Below are 17647 nucleotides of genomic sequence, written 5' to 3' on the forward strand. Positions count from 1 at the left end.
AAAAATCAGCCACACTGCAAGGTGTCGGTTCTAGTATTGCTTAAATGCAGTCATTGCCTTCTGAAGTACCAGAAGCACTACCTCCCTCCCATTATGCCTCATTGACTATTTCAAAGGCACATCACTCGTTTTGCAAAGCCTGCTCTTTAGCAAAAACAGGATCGAGACCTTCCTATGCTAAAGACACAAAACAAAACATTCCATTCTTACAAAGGATACAAAGAAATGTCTGTGGACCTATCCATCCAGAATGCGGACCATTCAAGTACTTTATGGTTCTGGTGGATGCTTCGACAATCTGGTCACATGTCGTTTTATTGTCCACAAGAAATGCTGCAACACTCCTAGCACAGATTATACGTTTAAGGGCTCACCACCCTGATCACCTTATCAAGTCTATAAGGCTTGATAACGCTAGAGTTTACATCAAAAGCATTTGATGATTATTGCATATCTATTTGGATCGATGTAGAGCATCCTGTACCCCATGCGCATACACAAAATGGTCTCGCAGAAGCCACCATCAAAAGGCTACAGATGGTGGCTAGGGCATTGGTTATGCGCACCAACCTGCCTATATCTGCATGGGGTTATGCAATATTGCACGCAGCTTTACTTATTAGTTTAAGACCCACAGCTAGCCAACCATTTTCTGCGTACCAGTTGGTAACTGGATATGAGCCTGACACTTCACACTTACGCATATTTGGCTGAGCAGTATATGTGCCTATTGCGCCCCCACAACGCACCAAAATGGGTCCTCAGAGACGATTAAGTATTTATGTTGGATACGAGTCCCCAACAATTATCCGCTATTTGGAACCCTTGACAGGCGATCTCTCTACCGCTAGATTTGCGGATTGTCACTTTGATGAGACAGTCTTCCCGTCGTTAGGGGGAGATAGGAAAAAGGATTTTCCAAGGGAACGACAGGAATTGTCGTGGTTTGTCCCCACTCTGTCTCATCTTGATCCCCGCACTTCATAAAGTGAAAATGAAGTGAAAAGAATAATCGATATTCAGAACGTAGCAGATTCGATGCCTGATGCGTTTACTGATATCGTAAAGTGGCAAGATCACATATACCAGCTGCAAATGTGCCTGCAAGGTTAGAAGTCCCCAACAAGGGGCACGGTGCCGCAGATAAAGGCACTGCAACCGCACTTAGTGGAGGTGTGGTTGAGGCCGTGGCTCCCCAAGGAAGAGGGGGAGGTCACTTGGTTCGATTGACACTCACCCAAGGAAGAAGAGGGTGAGTAAGGCACAAACCAATCGTCAATGTATAGAATCCCTCTCATGAGATTGTCTCTGATTATAGTTATGTCCATGAATCAATACTGGAGGACGCTCCGATGTTTAAAATGATTCCAGAGAATAAAGAAATCTCAAAGGATTACGAGAGTGCGTATGAGTTGATAGAAAGATCTTCCATACACATTGATGATATATATACTGTTGCTCAAGGAATCATAGAGCACGATGATATCGAACCACACTCTGTTGAAAAATGTCAACAAAGAGCAGATTGGCCTAAATGTAAAGAATCAATCCAGGTAGAATTAGATTCTCTGACAAAGAGACAGGTATTTGGTCCGGTAGTGCTAACCCCACCAAGTGTAAAGCCTGTAGGACATAAATGGACTTTTGTCAGCAAGTGTAATGAGAAGAATGAAGTCCTAAGGTACAAGGCTCGCCTTGTGGCGCAAGGTTTCTCACAACGCCCTGGAATTGACTACGAGGAGACATTCTCTCCCAAAATGGACGTTATAATGTTCCGCTACTTAGTTAGCTTAGTAGTTTCCAAAGGACTGGAAATGCAGCTCATAAATGTGGTTACTACATATCTCTATGGGGATCTAGATTCAGAGATATATATGAAAAGTGCCTAATGGCCTTACATTACCCAAGTCAAGTGACTCTAAACCACGGAGTGCGTTAGCAACTAGGTTGAAACGCTCACTTTACGGATTGAAACAATCCAGACGGATGTGGTATACCCGTCTAAGTGACTACTTGAATGAGAAGGGATATAAGAACGATGAATTATGCCCCTGCGTATTCATAAAGAAAACAAGTTCCGGATTTGCAAATTGTAGTAGTATACGTCATAACTGGTACTCTTGATGAAATAAGAGAAACCGCGAGGTACTTGAAATCCGAATTTGAGATGAAGGATCTTGGGAAAACTCGATTCTATCTAGGTCTTGAACTAGAACACCGAGTTTGTGGAATATTAATCCACCAGTATGCATATGTCCAAAAGTCAGGCGATATAACATGGACAAAGCACATCCTGCTAGCACTCCCATGATCGGTCGAAGTTTGGATGCAAGGAAAGATCCATTTCGTCCAAAGGAAGATGACGAACAAGTGTTGGGAGCTGAAATTCCCTATCTAAGTGCAATAGACGCATTATTGTACTTAGTCCAATTTACTCGACCAGACATTGCATTCTCAGTGAACTTGTTAGCTAGATTTAGCTCAGCGCCAACGCAGCGACACTGGAATGGTATCAAGAACATTTTCGATACCTAAAAGGAACCATTGACTTGGGACTGTTCTTTCCCTACAGAGAGACAAGAGGGACCGCAAATGGAACTGCAATCCCTAAAGGAAATGTTGATGGCGAAAACGCCACTCACTACACTAAAACGCCAAATGACGTTTTGGTCGGTTTTGTTGATGCTGGATACATATCTGACCCACATATCGTTCCCAAACTGGTTATGTATTTACCAATGGGAACACAGCGATATCTTGGAGATCAACCAAGCAAACCTTTGTGGCTACCTCCTCGAACCTCTCAGAGATCATTGTTCTACATGAGGCGGTTCTTGAGTATGTATGGTTAAGAACTATCACTGCACATATTCGAGGGACTAGTGGTTTGAGTTCTACCACTGAAGAGCCTACTTGCATTTACGAACACAATACAGCTTGCATCGAACAGATGAAGCTAGGTTATATTAAGGGTGATAACACAAAACACATATCGCCAAGATTGTCCTACAATCAGCAACAACAGACTCTCCTCAAGATTCAAATGAATCAAGTAAGGTCTGAGGAGAATGTGGTAGATTTGTTCACCAAATCATTGCCTAAGGACACATTTGAGAAACATGTGAAAAGCATAGGAATGCGAAGACTTTCCAAGCTCCCTTGATTAATGTAAGTATCAGGGGGAGGTGTAGACGTCAGGGGGAGTCTAACACACACATGTCATACTCAAATGTAAAAGGTGCATTGTGCTCTTTTCCTTCGACCAAGGTGTATTTTTGTCCCACAGGGTTTTTATTGTTACTTGGCAAGGTTTTTAGTGAGGCAACAACTCATGCACCAATTCGTCTTTGACTTGGCACAAGGGGGAGTGTTAAAGGAAAAACATATTGTGTGCCTTCGTCAAAGTGATTGACGGAGAGGGAATCAAGCAATTACCAATTAACATCAATCAGCATGGATTACGAATCAATCAGTAGTTAATGTCATCATTGTTATTGTTCTTTCCATTGTAATTCTCTCCCTATATAAGGGGGTTATGAAATGAAATGAGTAGACCATTCCAATTCCATTTTTACTTTTACACAATCTTATTTATGTAGAATTTTTCTAACTTGTTCTTTGGTTGTTCTGAGGCTGTGTTTGTTTCACAGATTTTGGGCATTGGGAAAGGAATGACATTCCTTTCCTGTGTTTGGGAGTGACAATGGAAGGGAAAATGCTTCCGAGTGGAAAGGAAAAAGAGGTGGAAAATGATTCCCCCCAACCTACCAAGGATCCACTTTCCCAATGGAAAGGAATCATTTTCCTTTCCTTTCCACAAACCAAATAGAGCCTAGACTTTCTTTTGCTCTAGCGCTGAATTTTGCACCTCCTTTATGTTTTCTAGGCACACGATATCAAATTAGAGTTTTGTTATTTTAGAATCAAACTTGAGTCGATCGGATTCTAGGAACACCAAAAGAACTCAGTTGATTAACATATCACAAGCCAATTCAATAAAGAAAACATAAGAAGTATAGAAAATAGACTTGGTTCTGACATATGAGAATGATGACGAGAATCTACTCAAAGTCTCAAGCATGTAGGGATGGCAAAAATCCCCATCGGGTAGGGTACCCATAGGGTATTCGACCCTAATGGGGAGAAATTCAGGGAAAATCGGGTAACGGGGATGGGGATCCCCAGTATTCGAATTCTAAAATCGAGTACGGGGTGGGGATGGTATTTTGATCCTCATCCCCATACCCACCCAATAAGAATTATATGAAATACATATATATATATATATTTGTTTATTTATTATATATATATATTTTTGATATTATTTATAAATAAATATTTATGTAAACTTCATCTTTTTGTCAATATTTAAAAATTGTTAATAAATATGTTAAAAAAAAAAAGATTCTTTTAATAAAAGATCTTTATCAACATGTTAATATTCCTTGATTGAAATAAGAAATTTATTTTATTTTGATGTTCTATTTTAACTTCATATTTTACAATCCATAATTGTTTATATAAATTTTTATATAATAAATTGGTAATATTGTTAATGGGGATTGGGGAGGGTATGGGGACCTAATCCCCAATGGGGACGGGGATGGGGAATCCCCAGTATCTTATTACGGGGATTGGGGAGGGTATGAGAATGAAGAATGAAGTCAGGTATGGGGATGGTAATTTAATCCCCTTACCCTACCCTCTCTATTGCCATCCCTAAAAGCATGGCTACTTTTCAAGTTTCAAAAACAATCAAATAAAAAATAATGAGAAATGGTAATGTTTACCGTTGGAATTAATTACTAGACAATGCAAATGTCACGTACCCATGTACAATTCTTGCAACATGTTGAGAACGTTTTCAGCTTTTTATATGAGAAAATAACCTACAGAAATTATAACGATTGTTTTAAGCACAATTCTTGAAAACAATGGGAAAATAATAAGCAACTAAATAAAAACTTTTACGAGTTATGACACACCTCCTTATATAACTGTCAACTGCATCGGAGCAGACTTTGATGCCTAAGTCTATCCTCCTGAAGGACTATCCTCCTGAAGGAGAATAGAGATTCTTACGTAGGGCAAACGTACCAAGTGGTTGGTAGAGCTGCCCAATCAGTAAACATGTAAATGGATGTTTTGGGTATTTCATTTTCATAAGTAAGGATAGTTTCAGAACACACTTAAAATTTTTTTGAATTTTAATTGGGCTGCCCCACCACCACATGATACGCTTGCCCTATGTAAAAATCTCTCACTTCTAAAAGCCAAGATATTCAGCATTTATTGGACATGCAAGTTGTAAGTTTTTTTTTTTTTTTTTTTTTTACTTTATAAATTGTACGTTTTCTAAAAGCCTATGTGAGCATGATGTACAAAATTGCAGATTTTGGATCATTACAATAGATTTGAAGAAATATAGAGCTAGAGTGCTAGACGAGTCATATATATATTGTCAAGAAGTAGCTAAGATAGTTTTAATGTAAGGGTTAGTTTTATTTCACCAAATTTTTAGACCCAATATCATTTTAAGGTTTAAACTATGTCATTTAAGCCATAATACTCTAGAGTGTTAATATAATCAAGTTAGCGACTACCAGTTTCTTCAAGAAGTGTAGTCATGAGGAATGAGTCTTGCACCCGTGTTGATTTTACCACAGAGACTTAAAAATGTCAGGTTGAGCTCCATGCTCTTTGTAAAATTGCTAGACATGCGAAAGAGAGATTCGTTCCACCAGACATGCGAGTAAATGTTGTGTAAAAAGTTGTACAAAACCTGCTAGTAAATTTTAACATAATTTGAAATACCACACTAATATAAAATTAGAACTTACAAGTGCCACAATAATATTTAACATACGATAAATATATATAATTGTATAGATAATAGATAATGAGTGTGAACAGAATGTATTCTACCTCGGACCAAATAGGTCAAAACGCCATTGGTAAGAACAAGACCAAATGCATATAACTCTTACTCTTAACATGATCAAAACATGAGAATATTAACCCCATGTGTTCCCCATTGAACAGGAAAATGAATAACCAACATCAAAAAAAAAGTTTTATCATGTGTTAAAAACATGCTAAAAAACAAAAACCTTCTGGCTTGTACAATGTACCCATTATAGTAAAGCAATATCTACTCAATGGTGCAAAGCAAATCTATAGAACTGGATGGGAGTCTGAAATCTATAAAACTGGATATGTGACATGCTTTTATTAGACAAATTAATCTCACTCTTTACAGTTTTAGACAGTAAAGGTCGTGTGACTAACTGGAATTTCTAATAGTTGTATATAAAAGTTGTGCCTACAAGCACCGAAAGAAATCACAGTCGATCAAAATATCACAAACCCATTTTCGAACAGAAGAAGAAATAAAATATAGACTGTCCCGTTAGTTCTCAGAATGATGATGATAACATAAGACGATCTTCTCTGTGATACATGGTTTTAATAAATTAAAAAAATATTGCTATCACCCAAAAACTTATACTTAAAAAAAAAAAAAAAAGGAAAAAATTCAGTTTACCCCCCTGAACTTTGGGGCTAAAATCATACTGGTCCTTAAACTTTTTTTTTTTTTTATCAGACTGGTCCTTGTATTCTCAAAAGACATCACCGGGATCCAGATTTTGAATTTTCCTCCAAATGTGATGTCACCATATCCGTTGGAGCCGACATGGGGGCCCAAATTTGACTGTTATTCTGACATTTTTGACGAAACGTCTAAAATACCGTCCATTACAATTTTTGTTTTTCTCATTACATCTCGATTACAAAACCCGTAATCGAACTAAACACTCACTCGCTCACTCACTCACTCACCCACTCTCCTGCTGTCGCTCTCTCGCTCGCATCATCTTCAACTATCGAAACCCAGATTCAAAATCCCCAAATCAAGCTATTTCCGGATCAGAAGATCAAGGCAACAGTACTCAGCATGGCTGGGGCAAATGAATGGATACCCCGATTGGAGAATGGAGGCGAAGATCTTCCGAATTACGGTGAGTTAGGGATTTGAATTTAAGATTGTTACAAATGATTTCGTTGGTTTATTGTTTTGGGTATTGCTTCACTAATGTTGATTTTTGTTTTGGAGATTTGTTTGTTTCTGGTTATCCAATTTAGGGCATTCGATTCCAAAAATATTGGGTCTTCGGTTACTGGATCTGGAAATTTAGGGTTTAGAATGTTCGTATTTAGGGGGTTTTTAGTTCACTTTATTGTTTTGACATATTAGGGTTTGGAACCTTCTGATTTGGGGGTTGCGAGAATTAGGGTTTCGAAATTAGGCAACTTATATCACTTTATTATATAACTGTGAAATCGAATAATAGATTTGTGTGTGGTTGTTGTTGGGAAGCTAATGCTGTTGATTAAACAAAGTGGTCCTCATAAGTGCTTATGAGGTCCTACAGAAGAATTGATTTTTTAGGATTTTAGTTGTTGGTAGCCTTTGAAAACTGGGTTGGTGAGTATTTATGACAATGTGAGCATAAGTACAGGGTTTTCTGTCTAGGGTATATTTTGTGCTTTGTATCTGTACAGGGTTATCTGATATATATTGGTGCTGGATGTGAATTCCTTTTTTTGTAATTGAATCTGTTCGTAATTGCAGTACATCCCAATTACTTTACCTGCAAAGTGGCTACTTCGATCACTTAGAACACAAGTATGTCGGTAGAAGCATCAGCTACTACGATAATGTCAACAAGGACAAGATGAGTTTAACTGAGGTGGATGGGATGGTGAGGGGTATCAATCCTTCTTATGTTGGGAGAATGAAGGATTGATTACTATTACTCCATAGGGTCTGAGGAAGATGTAACCACCAAGCTAAATACTGACCGAGATGTGGTGACAATGTGCTGTTATGTGCCAGAGATTAGGCTTGTGATCTTATACTTGAACCACAGAGACTTGCATGGAGATGACTTTGAAGAAGAGGATGATGTTTTCATGTATGAGCAAGAAATACCAGGTTTTTGGGATAGTCAAGCCGGGAGCACCGGGGTTGTCATAGAGGAGCTGCCTGATTCACCAAGGAAGCTGAAGTCTTTTGTGAAGATTGAAGAGCTCCCTCCTTCACCTCAAAAGCAGCCTGTGGAGGCCAAAAGATATAAGATTTGTGCTTCAAGGAAGCCTCTGCCTGCTTTGAAGATAACTGAGCCTGAGGAAGAAATTCCAACTCAGACAAGTAGAGCTCCCACAATTGATCCATATGATAAAGGAAATAAGAAAGTGGAGTTGGTTGAAGAAGATGAGTTTGAAGATGATTTGGATTATGGTTTTCAAGATGAGCTCATATATGAAGAAGATGATACTGTTGTTGATGAAGATGATGGTGGTGAGGGAGATGAGCAAGGATCTGATGATGATGCTGACTACAACCCAGCTAAGGATGATGATGAGTATGCAGGTTATGGGGTTGATGATGATTTTCTTTTTGAATGGTTAACAGAATCAGAAGTAGGTGACAAGGAGGGGGCTTCTGAGGCTAGTGAAGGGGTTAGCAATGAAGATGAGAGGGATGAAGCAATTGATGTTGAAGACAATGAGCCAATGTTTGTAGCAATTGACTCAGATGAGGAAGGGATTGGGCATGAGTACAATAGTGATGAGGATGTGGTGCAAGACAAGTTTCCAGAGTTTAATCCAAAGATAGACATGAAAGACCCTCATTTTTGCAAAGGCATGAAGTTTGCCACAACAAAGATACTCAGGGCTGCATTAAGGGAGAGAGCAATTCAGGATGGTTGGGAGGTGATTTTTTTGAAGAATGATAGAGACAGAGTCAAGGCCATTTGTAAGGCTGAAAATTGTGATTTTGAGCTGTTTGCATCTAAAATGCAACATGAGAACACCTTGTAGATTAAGACGTATGTTGGGAAGCACAACTGTGCTAGAGTGTTGGATAACACTATGGTGAAAACACCATATCTAGTCCAGAGGTTTGCTGAGCATATCAAGCTCAACCCTCATATCTCAACATGTATTAATTTTCCAATTTACAATTTCGTTACAATTTTTCAATTCGCTGTGTGGTTTGGTCAATTTTGTCATATCGTTTATTGTTTTGATGTCTCAGAGTCCCTACAGCAAGTGATGGCAGCTGCTGTTAGAGCCAAGGTCTCATTCCAGCAAGCCTATAGAACTAAGAGGACTGCTCTGAGTATGCTTGAGAGAAGCATGAAGGAGCAATATGCAAGGGTGCATGATTATGCAAGGAGCTAAAGAGGGTGGACCCAAATACAACTGTGGACATCAAGTGTGACTTTAATAATCCAGGCCAGTTGCCCCTATTCAAGAGGATGTACATTTGTTTGGGGGCATTGAAGCAAGGATTCAAAGCTGGATGCAGACCATTGCTGGGCTTAGATGGGTGTCACCTCAAGAGTGCCTATGGTGGTCAGCTATTGTCAGCAGTGGGGGTGGATGCTAATAACACAACCTGGGTGGTTGCTTATGCACAAGTAGACATGGAGAGTAAGGATTCATGGGACTAGTTCTTGAGGCTTTTGGTTAAGGATTTGGAGATCACAGGTGAAGGAAATGGTTTCACCTTTATTTCAGACAAACAAAAGGGGCTTCTACCTGCATGTGAAGATGTGGTGCCACTAGCTGATCACAGGTTCTGTGTTGGGCACTTGTGGACTAATTTCAACAAGCTATTCGCTGGCAAGGTGATGAAGGACCAACTATGGGCAGTTTCCAAGTCCACAACCATGGCTTATTACCACAAAGAGATGGTTTTGATGAACCAGATGGATTCAGAGGCTCATAAATGGCTAACAGATAACATAATTATGCTAATAACTCCTAGGTGGTTGCTTATGCTTTTACCTTCACATTACTTGTGCATTAATGTCAACTGTTTTACACTTTGTAGATCCAAAGAGAAACCCTAAGCACTGGTGCAGAGCCCACTTCAACACTGTTTTGAAGTGTGATGTGTTGTTGAACAATTTTTCAGAGAGTTTCAATGCCTGTATCCTACCTGCAAGGTCCAAACCAGTCATTACATACTTCGAAGAAATTAGGGTGAGGATGATGAAGAGGATTACAATAAGGAAAGAGAAGATGAGCAAAGTTATGGACCCTATCTGCCCCAGCAGGCCAAGGCAGATTCTAGAGAAGAACAAGGTTAAATCTACAACAGATTGCATCCCTACTGGGACTAGGAGCCACAAAATTGAAGTGGAGAGCATTGGAGGCAGCAAGTATGTGATGGATCTGGGCAGAAGGGCTTGTGCTTATAGGAGATGGGATCTAACTGGGATCCCTTGCAAGCATGCCATATCAGCCATCAACTTCATGAGAGAGAAGCCTGAAGATTATGTTGATGCATGCTACCTGACCAAGACTTACATGGCTGCTTACTCTAACACAGTCTAGCCTGTAAATGGGATGGACTTGTGGATCCCAAATGAAGAACCTGCCATCCTACCCCTACAGTACAACAGGCATCCTGGAAGGCCGAGGACCAAAAGGTTTAAGGATGCTTCTGAGAAGGAGAATGAAGGCCCCAAGCTTGGAAGGGTGCAGAAATCTCTGAGGTGCTTCAACTGTAACCAATTGGGTCACAATATTAAGAGTTGTCATAGACACCTCCCACCAAAGACAGCAGCAGTCAAGGGTAGCAAGAAGAGAAAGCTGAACAGTGGAGAGGCATCATCTTCTCAGGTATTTTTCGCACCAGAGAGATTGTTGAGGGTTCTTAAATGTATTGGATTATTATGGACTAATCATACACTAACAAACTTATCTGTCACAGCCAAAGGGTACCAAAGAGCCCTTGAAGAGCAAGAATGAACTCAGAGCTAAGGCAGCAAAGAAAGCTGAAGCAGCAAAGGTAAATTCATTTTATATTTTTGTTTGATGCTTTTGTTGGTCAATGGTTGCTTCTGAATGTATATATACATGTCATTGCTGCAGAAAAAGAGGGATGAAAAGAGGGCAACAGCAAAGGAAGCAAGAGGATCTACTCCAACTAGAGGAAGACCACTGAAAGCTGCTTCAAACAATGGTAAAGTGGCTTCAAGCAAGGGTAAAGCAGCTTCTGCACCACAAGCTTCCCAAGGTTCGTCAAGGTCATATGTGAGGATCAGGGATAATGCAAGGAATGCTGGAAAATGGGAATGCAGCCAAGGTTAGGATTTAGAGATGCATTGTGCACTTTTTTGTGCAACCATGTGCTGTGTCGCATCACTACTAGAAAAATGCCCTCAGACATCGGCCAAAAACCGATGAGAAAAAGAATCCCGACCGATGTCTTAGTGGGTAATGAGAAAGGTCCGGAAAATCCAGACATCGGTTTTTAGCCGATGTCTAGTATCATTATACACATCGGTTCCTCATTATAAATCGATGTAAATACGTTTAAATAATAAAAAATTTGTATGTTTAAATATTGTTAAACCCTCATTTTATTGCCTTTAATGCTTAAAGAAATATAGATCCTACAACACAATTATGCATTTTAACATCGTTATCATTTAAGAAATGATGATTAATATTGTCTCATACATCGGTTTTCTGATATCATCGATGACAATACTTATACCAGACATCGACCTCTATCTAAAATACGATGTGCACTTGTTTGTGGCACATCGGCTCCAACATAGTCATTTGATCTCCTGTGATTAAAGAGACATCGATTTTCATTTTGAAACTGATGTATTTCTCTTAATGGACATAAGTTTTTATGGTTATAACTGATTTAAACTTTATGTACATATATCATGTTCTTTAGATGAGGATGATGTCAACAAAATATGCTGCTATAAAATGCAATCCACATTTGACAAAGAGTAATTTGAATATTGGGGTATGATGTCCAAAATCATTATCTTTGACAATTCACAAAATGGGCAAATTAAAACCCCAATTTACCTACTACAAGCTAGGCTAGCGGATAAAAGCGAAAACACAGAAACTTAAAGGGATCAAGACATGCTTGTGAAAGACCAGATCACCATGCCATGCCTTCTCAATCATGTTGGCACCTCCAACTACAATGAGGCCAAAGAAAACCAGAACGCGCAAACATGATGGCCAATACAGCCATGAATACAACTGCATCTGCAAATAATGCTGTGAAAGCCCCTGCAAATAAAAATTAATAAAAAAATCAAGCATTAGCAAACTAAAAATAGCTCCATATATCTGCTTTAAATGACCAAAATGTTCAAGCTCATAACATTTTAGAAAGACAGCTATACAGGTTCAAGCTCATTACATTTTTAAAACATTTATATGTATTACTTACTTTACAGTCTTGTCCAAGCTTCTAGTGACTGAGGTTCAACTCGGGAATCCCAGACATGTCTTTAATGGCATGGGGGCATCATGCAGAGCAACAGTCATTATTTGGTTAGTAGCCAAGGACCACATCTTAGCTTGGTGGTCACAGCCTCAAGAGAAGACAGTTGCCCCATCATCCTTCCAAGTTAAGCACAAAGCCTACATTGATAATCATATATTAATATTTGTATGCATATTCAAGAACCATAGTTTTACAAACCGCTCACAAGCTTAAACGAACTTCCCAAGAGAGGGGAAAATAATACTCTCCCGATCTTAATGCATGAGTATTATCCAGAAGAAAACAGAGAATCTAATGCAACACTCTCTCAAGCCATGACTACAGGTTATCACAATTCCGTGACAAGCAGCACTTGATCTTCTTATGTTGGGGGATATGAAACTTTGGGTCTTTGAGTATAGTTGGATGCTTTATTGACCTCAAATATAATCAAACACGAAAGCATAAGAAACCTTCACTGCATCAAGTTATTACAATAACCTGCCATGCTCTCAGTATATCGATGTTATTGTAGGATATGCAGCATATATTATACATACATTGTGTGCTATATATGGAGGAATGGACAACCATATATGGACTATTCTTCCTCTTTCTTGAAAGTTAAAAACAGGACATAAGCAATTTATGTGACCCACTTTGTGTTAAGATGGAATCCCAAAACTCTGTACACTTTTTTTTTCTGCATATTGAGAAAGTGCAATAATATCATCAGCATTATTCCAACCTAAGACTATCTATAATCACTATAAAGCAAAAACAACTATTACAAAAGCCATGTTCTTTTAAAAGCTATTTGCAGAAAGATTATGTGATGAATTTACCCTTATATCATCAACATTATTTATCCTTATCCTCTACCTTCACTATTCAAACGGGCAGACACAGTATCTGCAATTTCTTTAAGTCCCCATAAGAAAGTAACATCCCTCTACCTTCACTAATCAAAGGGGCAGACACAGTATCTGCAATTTCTTTAAGTCCCCATAAGAAAGTAACATCAAGTACAATCAAGCAGCAGATCTTAATGGTCTAATAATTAGATTCATCAGCTAACAAAATAGCATCATATTGCAATGTAATCTAGAGCATGCAACTCCATGTCCTCTGTTCAATGCTTCCAACCATGATAATGTCAACAAACATCAGTAAAAGGATTCTTAGAATACCATTATGCTTGTTTCTGAATATGAGAGTAATCGGCCACCCCGTGCATTATCAGAGTTTTTAAGTTGCTTCTGCAAGTAGAAATAGTAAATATGAGCATCTATGCAAGAAACATGCTTATTAAGAGACAGTACTAATTGCCTCAGTAGAAGGTAAATAAGAGTGTATAAAGCATTTAAAAGATTGATTGCTGCTTTGGAGAATTAGTCTATAATCATTTAGTAATGCATTTCCTTAGAATTAACTAGACTAATAATGCTGAAGGTCCCCTTTGCCACTTGGAGACCAACAACAGATTAAGTAGCTTACAATGAAATAATGAACTTGATTGCAGGGCATATATATCTTTGATTATGATATCATCTATCACTGATACAATCAACATTTTTGTTTTCAACTTCAATAAGAAAAAGAATATGGAAGTTCCAGCAACATCAATAATAAATTACAAATCCAAAGAGCAAGCACAGACCTGCAAAGCTCCAAGCATTTCAACTTTTTTCCCACCAACAAAGTTGCAAAGGTAAGCAACACCCATATTTGCGAAATCCTGAATAGCATATATATGTCAGAACAACCTTAAGCAGACAAAAGATGAACATAGTAGCTGCTGCTCAAAGTTTTCCAAAAGCAAATTTATTTATTTTTTTCAATGTTACTTACAAAGCATAGATGAATTTTACTTACATATATAACAGTCAATTTTAAACTTGCAGAGTGGACAAAACTAAATTTTAAACAAAAGCATCATAAAATATAAATCCTACAGCTTCTTATCAATTAGTTATGGCTTCTCTATTTATTACAAAAACAAGCAGTTTACCTGCTTTTCTTCAAGAGAAGATATCTTCCAATCCTGAGAAAAGAGAAGACGAAACAAAGTTATGACAAATCAAAGAAAAATATCACAGAGAGAGAGAGAGACTATAGGGTAAATTAAAAGATCTCAGAGCCCATGTAACATTGCAGGAATGTTCACCCTGAGTGTAGTCTCACCAAGTGAATACAATTACAATATGGCGTGGAGGAACACCACCAAACAAACACAGTTCCTGTTTCACAGTATTTTGATTTTATTTCTTCGATTCCAAACTAATAGGTCCTAGCCTTCAAGCTCCCCACTAACAACAAAAACAAAGGACAAAAACAAAGTTAACCAAACCTTTTAACACATTTACATCTCAAGTCAGCTTGCAGAATACATAACACAGATAAGGACAGTAGCTCGGATAATGAAACAAGTACAAAGAAAACCGCAAAAATTGAACAATCAAAGACATTTTATGATGTCGATCTGGAAAAAGCAAAGAATCAAAAACTGATTAACTGAGATTAATCTAAGCACCATAGTTCCAACATAACCCAAATTCATGAGACCAAATTAACGAATCTAAGCACCATAGTTTCAACAGAAAACCGAAATTCATGAGACCAAACCAAGCAATCTAAGCACCATAGTTCATAGTTTCAACAGAAACCCAAATTCATGAGACCAAACCAAGCAATCTAAGCACCACAGTTTCAATAGAAAACCCAAATTCGTGAGACGAAACCAAGAACTAAAATTTTCAAAAATCAAATAGAATCGACATGTACCAGCTCAAAAGATCAGAGCTTTAAGCCATTCAGAAGCAAACCCAAAAACTCAAATACACAAGAATTAAACAAAAAAAACTGAAACTTTAGATCAAAACCAGCCACAAAATCAACATTGGTGGGGAAGAGAAGAGAGAGAACGGACCTACGATGGTGGCGGTCGAAGAACTACCTCGAGCAGGCTCAGGTCGAAGAGCGACGAGCTCAAGCTAGACAATGACGAGTTCAGATCGGAGAATGAACTAGTGGTCAGGTCGAAGAAGGAAGTCGAGGCTACTTTGGGTCGGTGAAGGAGCTTGAGGCGGCTCTGGTCATTGAAGGAGCTCGAGGTCTGGTCCAAGAACGGGCTCAGGTCGTAGAACGAGGTCGGGGAGAGTGAAAGAGCTGCGCGAAGTCAAATTGGGAGTCGCTATAATTAGCTAGGGTTGGAGAGTTTTTTGTCTGAAAAGGACCAAGTGTTGGAGGGAACAAAAATTTGGTCCCCGCGTCTCTAAATTTTTTTAACTTAGTCCCTCCGCGTTTTTTCAAAATTTTCGAACGAAGCTTTACACATCGGTTAATTTAACGACCGATGTTTATAATCACAATAGAAATCGATATTTCATAAACCGATGTCAGGATGTATTTTTTACATTGCGTGCAATTCCGACCGATTTAATAGTGGTGATGTCTGATGGCATAATTCTAGTAGTGCATGGTTGCTAGGTCTAATCTTTTGCATAGATGATTAGACCTAGATTTTTGTGCACCTAAATCCAAACTGTTGTTTTTTGTTAGTTTAGATGTAAACACACATTTATGCATCTATTATGGTAATTATGAACAAGCTTCTCTGCAAAATTTGTGATTTTAGTCATCTTTTGCTATTACTGTTCATTTTAAGTTATTGCAAGATTTGATGATTTTCTGGAAATTTTGGAGGTTAGGGTCCAATTTTTGATCTTTCAACACATGTTTTGGTGAATCCGCCTTATTTGGGATTAAATTAGGATCTAATTTAAATTTGGGAGCCAAATAGATCACATTGTCCATTCTGCCCTCCGTTACGATTTAAAAAGGGTTTCTGTGGGCCCCAATGTCGGCTCCAACGGCTATGGTGACGTCACATTTGGAGGCAAATTCAAACTTTGGACTCGGGTGATGTTTTTTTAGAGTACAAGCACCAGTCTGATTAAAAAAACAGTTTAAGGACCAGTCTGATTTTAGCCCCAAAGGTTAGGGGGGTAAACTAAATTTAATCCAAAAAAAAAGTTTAAGACTGAGAAAAAAAAAATTATACCGGAAATATTTATCACTGTTTGTTTGTTGTGCATTAAAGCTCTACCCATTGTATTGAGTGCTGACGTTTGGAAATCACTCATAAAAATGTTAACGATTGTCCTGAGCACAACACTTGAAGGCAATGAGAAAAATCTAGCTTGTTTGTAATGATATGATTTATATGGGTACGAGCTATTTTTCAGATCACAACTCTTAAAATCATAAATTTTCTTCGCATAGAAGTGAGCATCTGTCCTAAGCACAACTGTTCGAATACAATAAGAAAATTCTTGTTTGTATTGTGATATGACTCATAGTGGTACAAGTTGTTGTTCAAAACACAACTCTTGAAATCATAAATTTTCCTCATAACTACGTACCTATGCAGAGCCAGTGAAGTAGTGTTTGACGCCAAACAAAAAAGGTCCTCCAGCTGGAACCGGATGCGATAGCGGAGCCGCAGTCAATGAAGACAGAGAGCAAAAATGGCGAGCAGTATAGCTACAAATGGGAAAAAAATGCATGTGGAAAATAAGTGAAGTGGAAATAATTTTTTTGTTTTGTTTTGTTTTTTTTTTGTGTGTGATGTAATCGAAGGTCTACTATTACTGTCATTCAAGCCACTGCAAGAAACTTCAAGAGCATTTCTTTGAAGCATGTTCATCGTGAGACAAATTTCGTGGCGGATGCTGTGACGTCTCTTGGCCATGTGAATCAGAATCTCCGTATTTAGAGAAAGATGCTTCCCTTTTCGGTTCAATCTAGATCAGTTTGGTGTTGGTGTACTAGAGGCTTTTATATTGTAGTTGTTTTCATTTTCTTAAAAAAAATAAAGAAAAGAAAGAGAAAAAAAAGGTACTAGAGGCTTTTTTTTTTGTTTTTTTTTTTTTTGAAAGGGGTTTGGAACCTCAGCCCCACGCCCGGTTCCATTTGTTATAGGGTTTTGCATCCGGGGGGGGGGGGGGGGACATAAAACCTAAATCCCAACCTACATAGAAACAGTTACATTGAATCTCGTAGAGAATATCCTGAATGATTACAGGCATCTCATCTAACCACAAATCATCAATATCACACCTACTAGCAAGGTGAGCAAGCCTATCCGCTACACCATTTGCTTCACGGTAAATATGTCGAACTCTAACTGATTGGAAAGCACACAAATACTCTTTACAATCATCTAAAACTCAACTTACCTCAGAGAAATTTTTCTCTTCACTGTTGAGAGCAGCAATCAGAATGGCAGAGTCGCTTTCAATATCAATGTCAGTCCAGCCTTGG

At 38.4% G+C, this 17647-nt stretch overlaps 1 protein-coding gene across 1 annotated transcript; it reads left to right on the plus strand.

Annotated features, from left to right (window-relative positions):
* Positions 1-10422: 10422 nt before the first annotated feature.
* On the plus strand, positions 10423-11169 carry LOC112201032. Its single transcript, XM_024342043.1, has 3 exons — positions 10423-10698; positions 10790-10867; positions 10951-11169. The coding sequence occupies exons 1-3, from the start codon at positions 10423-10425 to the stop codon at positions 11167-11169; spliced, it is 573 nt and encodes a 190-aa protein (XP_024197811.1).
* The last annotated feature ends 6478 nt before the right edge of the window (positions 11170-17647 follow it).

Source organism: Rosa chinensis, chromosome 1 (assembly GCF_002994745.2).
Source record: "Rosa chinensis cultivar Old Blush chromosome 1, RchiOBHm-V2, whole genome shotgun sequence".
In the NCBI taxonomy this organism is placed as follows: Eukaryota; Viridiplantae; Streptophyta; class Magnoliopsida; order Rosales; family Rosaceae; genus Rosa; species Rosa chinensis.

Coding starts and splice junctions, on each gene's coding strand:
- LOC112201032 (XM_024342043.1), top strand. CDS start 10,423: ATGGACTTGTGGATCCCAAATGAAGAACCTGCCATCCTACCCCTACAG. Junction 10,699..10,789: donor GAGAGGCATCATCTTCTCAG/GTATTTTTCGCA, acceptor TATCTGTCACAG/CCAAAGGGTACCAAAGAGCC. Junction 10,868..10,950: donor AGAAAGCTGAAGCAGCAAAG/GTAAATTCATTT, acceptor TCATTGCTGCAG/AAAAAGAGGGATGAAAAGAG.